At 35.6% G+C, this 10662-nt stretch overlaps 1 protein-coding gene across 1 annotated transcript; it reads right to left on the minus strand.

Moving 5' to 3' along the window:
- Positions 1-2983: 2983 nt before the first annotated feature.
- Positions 2984-10497, minus strand: Prosalpha5 (proteasome alpha5 subunit). Its single transcript, XM_068768023.1, has 5 exons — positions 10385-10497; positions 10010-10266; positions 8206-8384; positions 3655-3767; positions 2984-3576 (listed from the first exon to the last, which is right to left on the minus strand). Exons 2-5 carry the CDS (start codon positions 10264-10266, stop codon positions 3394-3396), a joined length of 732 nt encoding a protein of 243 aa, XP_068624124.1. The 5' UTR covers positions 10385-10497; the 3' UTR covers positions 2984-3393.
- Between the last annotated feature and the right edge of the window lie 165 nt (positions 10498-10662).

Here is a 10662-nt window from a genome sequence, read left to right on the forward strand (position 1 = left end):
TTCCTGTTTTTTTTCTATAAAATACCGATCTATCTACAATTAATTGTTATAACAAAACTTAAATCGGTTACTGGAAGTGAACACAAACATATTTTTTTTTTGTTTAATCCATAGAATAATCATAAGGAGCGTCCACAAATTTAAAGAAGAGTTTACACTTTTAAAAGGTATTCGAGTAACATTTACGCAATTCATCATCATCATGTCATCCGATAGACATCTACCACATAACAAGCCCCCACAAATATCGCTATAAAGACCGATTTTACGCTGCCCGCATTTAGCTGGTTTCCGCGAGCACTTAGTTACTATGTCGTTGGCCCACCTAGTAGCGAGGGGGGGGAGCCTTACCACATCACGAGCGTGGCCCCCCGCCTGCTACCATTTCAGAAGAGCAATTCTTCGAGTTAGGTCTGTGATCTTGGTTCTTCGTTCGGTGATATCGCAACGCCCTCTCTATTGTTTTCTGGGTGACATTGAGCCTTCTTGTAAGGCCCATCGTAAGCGTCCATAACCACTTCAGATCCATAAGTCATGACTGGCAACACACGTTGGTCAGACCTTCGTCTTCAGGTATTACAATATTTTAGAATATTTCGAAGCTTACCAAACGCTGCCCATCCGATTTGAACACGGCAAATATTTGCGCAATATATATATTTTTTAATTTCAACATCTATGTCTTGATATGTTTTTCAGTGTACTTTCCATCGTTGTCCCAAAACACGCTAAGTTGTAAGGTAGACACGAACATCAACATAAGAGCAAAAGAAAGAAAGCACCGTGTAAACGATGCAAGGAAATTAGCTTTAGATCAATATAACTAATTAGATATATTGAGTATTTTCTGGCATTGACTTTGTCAGGCGAATGCAGCAAATCTCTCAGGAATAGCCTACTCTTTATAACATTAAATTATCATGCAGTATTTTAAAATGTACATATTCTCTAGTTTTATACTATAATGAAAATGATGAAGAAAATGAGGCGTGCTCAGAAAAAAAAGAGCATAAGCCGCGGTAGCGCCAGCTTTGAAACGAAACGTAGCGGCCAACACTTCCCCCGTCTCGCCGCGCGTATACCTAAGGCGCGGACTACAGTTTCGATAGCACTATATATATTTAAAGTTAAACTTTTGAAACTCGCAGCAAAAAGAAAATTGTAATTACCCATATAGTACGCCGTAAGAAAAAAAGTCCAAACAGCTTAAATTAGGCTCTAGTCGTATATACGTATTTTTCAATATAAAAAAAGGTTTTTAACTATCATATTAGATACTCAAATTCAACAAATGCGTATTGTTTGCTTTAGAAATTACACAAGTTTTTTATGTATTTCAGTGAATAAATAAGATTGGTGTCGAATTGTGAACCAAATAAAGAAGTGAATATTCCGGAGGGTTTCCAACTCGCCCACAACAAATTCAGTCAGACTTCTATTCGTTAAATGTCTTTGATGCAGTAGTTAGAAGGAATTCATTTTACAGGTTTTTGTATCACTTAAAATACTATGTACAACTAAAGATTGGTATGTTAATTTTGAAAATTCATGGCGAGGTAATACAAAGAAAGAATACAACAAATTATAAACAAATATTAAACGTAATCATTTAATAAAACAATATTTTGAATAATCAAATCTCTGTTATAGAAAATTTGATGTTTATTTTCTTTAACAAGTTTGCCTTTCGAGTCTCATTCTTGAAAGATCTTGTATTGTGTTTCTTGAACTCGTCTCACTCCATTGAAGTTCCGGTATAGCAGAGATCAACTGAATTAAACAAATTAGGTTGACAAGACAAACACAAAATACCACATTTTTTTTTAAATATCTTTATCTGTAGTTTTTAACACGCGCCCTTAGACGCCGAACTTTCATTATTTTATAAAAGCATAATGTATCACAGCACATGATTGGAACTCATTAAAGCGAGATCTCTCATATTGGTGCTTACTATGAAAATTGGACAAAATACTTATAAGGTCTCGGCTCTTCAATACTCTGTTCCAGCTGTCGCGACCTCCAATGTGTCTGGTGGCAGGGATCTTAGCTTTGCTTGGAAGAAGACTGCTGCTCACGTAATACTCCAGATCCTCAGTTCACCAAGTTCGCCGGCAAAATCAAGTGTCTGCTGGGATTTCTCGCGGACTTAGGTTGGTCATATTAAAGTCACCTTCGACGGAAAACGAACTCAGCGCCGCTTAATTTCAGAAACCTACTCTGATAGAAGCAATGTCCGGCTGTGCTATGAAGTGTGACTCAGTGGATTTAATACATAACAGGCTACTGAAGAATCGTCTTGTTATAATAACTTGTAAAATTAACCCCCGCCTGGCAATGGTTTACCGCAGTGTAGTCCGGGAATGACATCATGTGGTCACGTATTATTGAGAGATAAAATATCAAAAAAATACGCTTTTTAATTTGGCTAAAGTATTTGCTCATGGCTCAAGGAGAAGGTTATGCTCGAAAGTTTTCAACGGCATCAAATTGGGAATGAGTCGATCCGGAGACGAACGATAGTAATCGACGTAGCCAAGCTAACTGGTCAGTTGGAGTGACAGTGGGCAGGCCACAGCGTGAAGAACATATCGCAGGACGTTGTTATGATCATGGGGTGTGGGGTGGACTATATCCAGCAGTAGAAGTCCTAGAGATGAAATAATGTTATTTTATCACCCTAGTACTTGTTACATGTCATAGCCTCCAAGTCAAAGTTCATAGTTGTTGAAAGACTAAGCTTTTATAATAAAGAAAATTTGGCTCTCACAAGCTATTAGGCTATATTGAAAGTAAGTGTTGATCACATGTTAGAAATATTTTTTTTAATATCGAAAATCTAAATTAAAGTAACAACATTAGATAACAAAGAATCTACGAAACTAAATACAATCTAACTAATATTATTAAGTACTATACCAATGATATAAATAAAATACGCAAATTTGAAGATATTTTTTTATTAAACATTTGATACTTACTGTAAGATTCTTGACAAAACCACACCACAGGTATTATTTGAAAAAAATTGTAAAGCTACTGTGTGAAGGATCAAAAAATACTTGATCATAAATACAAACAAATTATTGGTACAATACTGAGTTTTGCTGCATAAATAGTTTTTATGTTATTAACTAATTACATAGTTTTTAACTACGTTACATTTGTTAACTATCCAATATACATTTTACATTTTAGTACAGTAAGAAACACAATTTACTTCAAATATTACACCATAATATTTCTAGAAAGTCGACAAAGATGTGATTGAGATTTAATAATTTTTATTTTTATTAAAAGTATGTATGGAAATTTTGTGATTTTTCAATTTAAATTGCCAGTTATCCAAAAAAACATTTAAAAACTCAATCACACCCATTTTACTCTACCAACTCAAGGTATATCTTTAATGACCTCAGAAAGTTGTTCTCTTGTGAACATGTGGAACATGGAGCCGGGAGTCATGGTCACAACTTCTACATTATTCTCTGAGAGTTTCTCCTCCATCACTTGTTTTAAAATTGTCAATGCTGATTTAATGGCCTCTTTCAGAGTCATTGACTTGTGGTAAACCTCCTGGAATACATGATATGATTTCATTGATGTGTTTTCAAGGGATTACTGAATGCATTCTTTTTATTTTATAATAATTACCTTCAAACTCTGTTGTGCTCCTTCACTTCCAGAACCAATAGCTTTTGCATCATACTGTACAAATGTGCCACTGGGATCCATATGAAACAGTTGAGGGCCCTTTTCGTCAATACCTAAATAGACAAATATTGAGTATTATGTATGGACGATTTTTTGAAAAAAGTTTTCACTAAAATTTAAAGAGATAAAGATTCATGCAAGTTGTTCACATATTTATTTTAGTTCAACAATGCTAAATATGCAAACAATGTAACTAGGAAAAAAAATAAAGTTTTTAGAATTATTTAAGGGGATATCTATGACACTCAATCTAAACAATCAAACAATAGTTAGTCAAGTTTTGCAAATCCGAGACTTCTTTTTTAAAAAGTTAAAAGAAGAATATATATGTCTTATTTTATTGTTTAACTTGTCTAAGAGTGGATTGAGGATTCTGTGCATAAGAGCTAGTACTCTGGTGAGAAGTGATTCCCTAGAGCCTAACCCAGAACAGACCTATGACCATCTGATGTCCCTCACATTCTTAAGATGAGTTTCTTAGAAGGAACATCAGATTTTCACATTGTTTTGCAGACAGCTTATTTGGTAAATTAAAGTCTAGGAAATAGATACAACTTCTTGTCTCTAGTTTGACAATTATTCTATAATAAGCTGTCTGCTGTTGAAAATTACAACTGTACATAATATTGGTGTATTTTATACATACATATAAAAATAATTATAAAACAAGCAAATGATACTTGTTTTACAGCTCCTAATAGATACCGGACTGTTTGTTTTTCATGCGATAGAGTTAATGCTCTATGATGCCGAAATTAGCTGATTAAATCTTTCCAAATGTGGATGTATTATGTTTTATAATATTAAGTCCTGGTGTAATAAGTAGATAAAAACAATTGACAATCCTTCTTAACAAAGTCATTGCTCAACTTCTTCTTCTTCTTCTTCTTTCCCTTTTCCCTTTATTTGGGGTCGGGTCTCCTTATCAATTTGCGCCAGGCCACTCTATCCTGGGTTGTCCCTGCATCAAGTTGAAGGGTTTCCAGTTCCTTTCTGATACTAGACCACCACGTAGCTTTTGGACGCCCTCTCCCTCTTGGGAATTCTGGGAGGCTTAAGGCAGTTTTTACTACGTGGTTATCTGGTTTCCGTTGAATGTGGCCATACCATCGTAATCTTTTTTCCTGTAATTTGCTGGGGATCGGAGCTACCTTAAACGAACCTCTCATATATTCGTTCCGTATTTTGTCCATTCTAGTGACGCCACCCGACCATCTAAGCATCTTCATCTCATTGACATGAAGTGTTTGCTCGTGTCTCTGACTTACAGTCCAGCATTCCGAGCCGTAGAGCATAGCTGGTCTGACAACTGCTTTGTAGACTTTACCCTTGGTCTTAATGGGCATACGGTTATCACATAGAACGCCTGACACTTCCCTCCACTTCATCCATGCAGTTTGTACCCTGTTCTTGACATCAGCGGTTGAGTCTGCATCGATACTTAAGGTCGACCCTAGGTACCTGAACTTAGTGACGGATGGTATTGGAATGCCACTGATGTTCAGATTGCTATGGCCTTGTGTTGGTGTTGGTGCAAATGCACAGTGCATGTGTTCCGTTTTGGATCTACTTATGCGGAGGCCGTTGGATTCTAGTTCTCTAATCCATAGGTTCAGGTCTCTCTGCAAATCATCCGCTGATTTGTTTGCAAGAACAATATCATCTGCATATAGAAGGCACCATGGTAAGGCATTCTGTATATCCTTTGTGAGGTAATGCATGACGCAGTTAAATAATAATGGGCTAAGTGCGGATCCCTGATGAACGCCAACTGTTACTTCGAACGGGTCACTGAGTCCTGCCGGGCTTCTCACCTGGGTCGCGCAGTTGTAGTACATGTCTTTTACTATGGAGACATACTTTTCGGGGAGGCCTTGAGACCTGAGAGCTTGCCATACAAGTTGTCTTGGCACTCTATCGAAAGCTTTTTCCAGGTCAATGAAGACAATATGTAAATCTTCTTTATTGCATCTATGTTTCTCCATAATAATTCTCATGGCTTGAATTGCGTCCGACGTTGATTTACCAGCAGTGAAGCCGAATTGGTTTTCCGTGACCGTCGTTAGCAGCCGCAGTCTATTATTAATAATTCTTTCGAAGAGTTTAAAAGTGTGTGATGTTAATTTTATCCCCCTGTAATTTCCACAAAGTGAAACGTCTCCTTTATGCTTGTAAAATGGTATTAAGTAGCTCTTCCGCCAAGAGTCTGGCATTGTACCGGACGTGAGGACAAGATTTAGGAGTTTCGTAAGCCACCTTATAGCTACCATTCCTCCACGCTTCCATATCTCCGCAGGTATCTGATCTGGCCCTGTAGCTTTCTTGTTCTTCATCTTTAGTATCGCTACTTTAACTTCGGATTCTGTTATGGCTTCGATGGGCCCTGAGGTCACACGTATGGAGGGGAGTTTTTCGCTTGGAAATTCTTCGTTGGATAATTCGACGTAGTAATCTTTCCATCTTTTGTTGATGTCATTATTTGAGGTCAAGAGTTTACCATTAACATCTCTGATATATTTATTTATGTTTATGTCCAATGTACTGCGCTGGCGCTGCTTAGCAATTTTGTATATATCATAATCGTCTGTGTTTTCCTCTAACTGTCTATAGAAATTATCTCTAGCTTTCTGTCTTTCTTGGGCAACGATATTTTTGGTGTGGGCTTTGGTTATTTTATATGCCTTTAGGTCCTCGTCATTTTCCGAATCTTGCCAAGCCTTGAAATGCTCTTTTTTGTTCCGCACTGCTGCTTTCACGGTATCGTTCCACCAACTAGGGTCTTTATTTGGAATTATGCCTTTTGACTCTCCTAGTATAGTTTTTGCTGCCGGGACCGTTAGATCTTCGAATTTGGACCACATTTCATTTACGTTTTGGTACTTGTTGTCCAAGTCAGATTTTAAATAGTTTGTAATACATTCTAACAAGCGGTTTCCTTCTGGTCCGTTCAGTTTAGCCCATTTGATTTTTGGTGTTTTATCTTTGACATTTCTCAGTGGTTTCCGCAATTTGAACTTCGTAACAAGTATTCGATGTTGACTTGTTAATGCTTCCCCTGGGATAACCTTACAGTCCTTGAATCTAGATATTAAGCTTTTTTCTCCCAGTATGTAATCAACCTGCGTCTTCTTACCTCCACTTTTGTAAGTTATAAGGTGCTCTTCCTTTTTCTCAAAGCATGTGTTAATGATCATTAAATTGTGTCTACTTGAAAAATCTAAAATACTATGTCCTTCTTGATTTAGCTTGCCATAGCCAAAACCGCCATGGTGTTCACTGCCATTTGGAGTTTTATGGCCAAAGTGCCCATTAAGGTCAACGCCGATTAGTTTTATTTCATTAACTCCTATAGAGGCTATCACATCATCAAAGTCCTCCCAGAAATCTTGTTTTTCCTCCTTAGAGCATCCAATTTGAGGAGCGTATGCTGATATGATATTTAGTGGTGGCTGATTGTCAAGCGCTAGTTTTATGGCTAGGAGCCGGTCAGACTTCCTATTTATGCTAATGATTCTATCTTTTAGACAAGAGTTTAGAGCTATGGCCACACCATTTCGGTGTGTTAATGTACCATTATATATTAGTTTAAATCCTAGTCCAATATCACGAGACTTGGAACCCTTCCACTTGGTTTCCTGTAAGCAACACGCATCAATGTATCTTCGTTTGAGGACTTCACTTAGTTCGCTGGTGCGACCGGTAAGGGAACCTAAGTTCCACGTAGCGAATCTCAGAGTGTCAATTACGTCGCTTGCGGGGGACGCCCTAGTGTTGTCTTCTTTTGTCGCCCTTTTATTCGCCTCTAAAGTATATGCGTCGCTTGTGGGGTACGCCCTAGTATGATCTCGTCTATTATTTCTTGTAACTTTCATGATAAGGAGAATTTGTTTTGGCAATTGGGTTTTTACAGCCGGCTGCCGCCTGACGCTAAGGTAGTAACTCTCTTGGAGAGCTATGGGTGCTTCTGCCGACCGCGGTCTTCATCACCAACCCTACTACACCACCCCACCTGGCATGTCATTGTCATGTCAAAGTCATTGCTCAACATTTAAATTATTTAAATTTGATACTTTATCTGCTTATTTAATTTTATATCAATGCAGAGAAAATTCAACGTGTTAAGTTAAATTATGTATAAAGAAATCACATAAAAGCAGACTTTTTTTAGTCACTTCTTTTTTGGGAGTATGGTAATCTTCAAATCTATCCACCACCTAGAGGTGACACTGTCTTTACAATGAAAAAAAAATTACGTAACATTTTTTTAAGGTAAATAGACATGTCTTTAATAATAAAATGAAATTAGATAATTTAGACTTTATGAAATAAATTCGGAACATTGTTATAAAAATTACTAAAACTGATATATTTTCAGTTTTATGTAAATTTTGTAAAATAATATTGTATGTTTTGCGATATCCGAAATTTCCTGTGTCCCCATAAAAAAACCCTGCAAATAAGTACTAGTGACTTTACAAATAACTTGCAAACCTGCAAACATTACAGCAACACCAAATGGTCTGGACATTGCGGTGCCGCTGTCATCATCACTGTCACCAAACTGTATTGCTAGATTGGACACAGCTTGAGCACAGGACTCCACACTCATGCGCTCATTGTACACAAACCAATGGTTCTGACATTCAACACGGGCACGCTCCACAAGTGTTCTGAAATAAATTTAGCAAATATCTGTTACTTTACAGCACATCACAGGGACCTAAAATTTTCTTTTAATTAATATTTGAATGTGATCTCTTGAAGACAAATCTTTACTATTGCTTTTTAATGTAAGTTGGTTTTATGCTAGGAATGGAATATGTAGCAATCAAGGTTAAAACAGACTCCGAAGTTTTAATAAACTTTACCAAGTACTAATATTGAAGACTCCTTTCAGACTGTTTTAGCTCCTAACTATAGTACCTCATTTAATCCAAAATCCAAGATTTTCCAATCATTAGAATATTTAATGCCCAACCAAAAGTCTTCTCGTCTCTCATCAAATTAAAAACCAATATTCAAATTATTTTATTTACAAATTACTTTATAGATTAAATGTATAAACCATATTCATTGATTCATGTTATTATCTACATAAGATGTGTCTACTTGTCTACTTGTGTATGTCTTGAGAAGAAAGCCAGAAGAGCACAATTCAATAGAAACTAGATCAAAATGAACTCCCTCATAACACATCTTTCAAGTTAAAGCTAACAAGGATTCTTAATGTGCCCTGATCTAAGAAGACCCATAACAAAGTCATTTTTGTGGGTACTAATAATATCTAGAAGTAGAGCAATTGATTCCCAAGCTTTAAAATTACTTAAAAAATCCTTCAAACTATCATAGGTTTTTTTTACTACATGGGTATACAGAAACAGTACATAGGATTGTATTTTAGTTTAATACTCAATTACATCATGAAGCTTAAGGGAAATTATAGTATGCTTATTTTATTTCTAAAAGTTAACCTAATCAATGTCAAAAAACTTATTATTTTTATTGTTATTCTATGCACATAAAACTAATTTTCATATTTATATTTAATTTATTCAGTCAATTGTATCTTCACAGAACATTTCTTTGACAGTTTATAATAAAAATTGCAAAAACAGCTCTTTTCTATAGTGCAAAAACTGTAGATATATCAGCTACCAACTGGATTATCAAGAGTTGTCCATATACTATGTAAATAATTAAAATAGTATTAAGCCATATTAACATCTGACAACCAATAAGTTTTTTAACTGTATATATATATTATGAATCTAAGTTTGTATATTTAATGATATATGTGCTCCATTATCGTTTTGTGTCTAAGGTTATGAATTACTTTGTTAGTGAGTTACTGTCAAGTGAGCATTTTCAGTTATAATAATTAAGGAAATATGCAAGTCTGCAAACAATAGTATTCTATAATTGTCAAATCATTGATATTAACAAACAACTTAAAATTAATGAAAGTAGATAGAATGGAGATAGGTCTAAAGTTAAAAGTACTGCCGCCATCAGAAGCACCCTCTGCTGTGATAAGAGGAGTTAAGAATAGCATTCATATGTTGGTCATAGAAACTTCATTACATTATTGTGCTACAATGTAGTCGTAAAATAAAAAAATGTGAACTGATACACTTACATTTGCCAGTATGATATAATATTGAACTTTATATGAATTCAATAATTTTAGGAGTGATCACGCAAAAATAGTAATTGCATCAGTAGTTGTCAATCATTGTTGACTGTACAGCCAGTGATATAAAAAATATATCATGGGGGCTTTTAAGTTAAAATTTACCTTGAATCTGCCATTAATCCTGACACAGCGCAAGCAATATGTCGATCTACTTCTACAATCTTTTCAATGGTAGTTGGTTCCATTAGAGGCGAAGTTATTCTCTTTTCAACCGCGAGCACTACACCTTCGGAAGTACAAATGCCAATGGCCGTAGACCCAAGCTTAATAGCTTCGATGGCATATTCCACTTGAAATAGTCTACCCTCCGGACTAAATGTGTTGACACCACGGTCATATTCCGAACGCGTCAGGAACATCTGAAAATCAAAACAAGTTAAAGCGAACCGGCAGGCTAGGTTAATACAATATTTCCATTTCATAATACTTAAATCTGTCTTACTATAGATAGTGATAAGCAAATATTGTATAAGTTACCTTTTACTCAGTTTAAATTTGACAAAACCTTGGATACGCAAAGAAAACAAGAGACGGCAAAGTGAGTAATCAAAATCGAAAGAAACTCCAACCAACAAAAACGACGGATCATGAAGTGAATCCACAGGTAATAAATATAAATAGGCAGTTAGTCAATATGTGGCACCACTAGTTCACGATGTCATGATTATTGATATTAAATATTAAATAAATTATTAATTTTAAAATCAAATATATTTCATGGCAAACTTTAAAGTTTTATTAGACTTATTTGTGAT

Source organism: Battus philenor, unplaced genomic scaffold (assembly GCF_028537555.1).
Source record: "Battus philenor isolate CCGP_79_NKW_IND1 unplaced genomic scaffold, ilBatPhil1.0.hap1 SCAF_24, whole genome shotgun sequence".
Lineage (NCBI taxonomy): Eukaryota > Metazoa > Arthropoda > Insecta > Lepidoptera > Papilionidae > Battus > Battus philenor.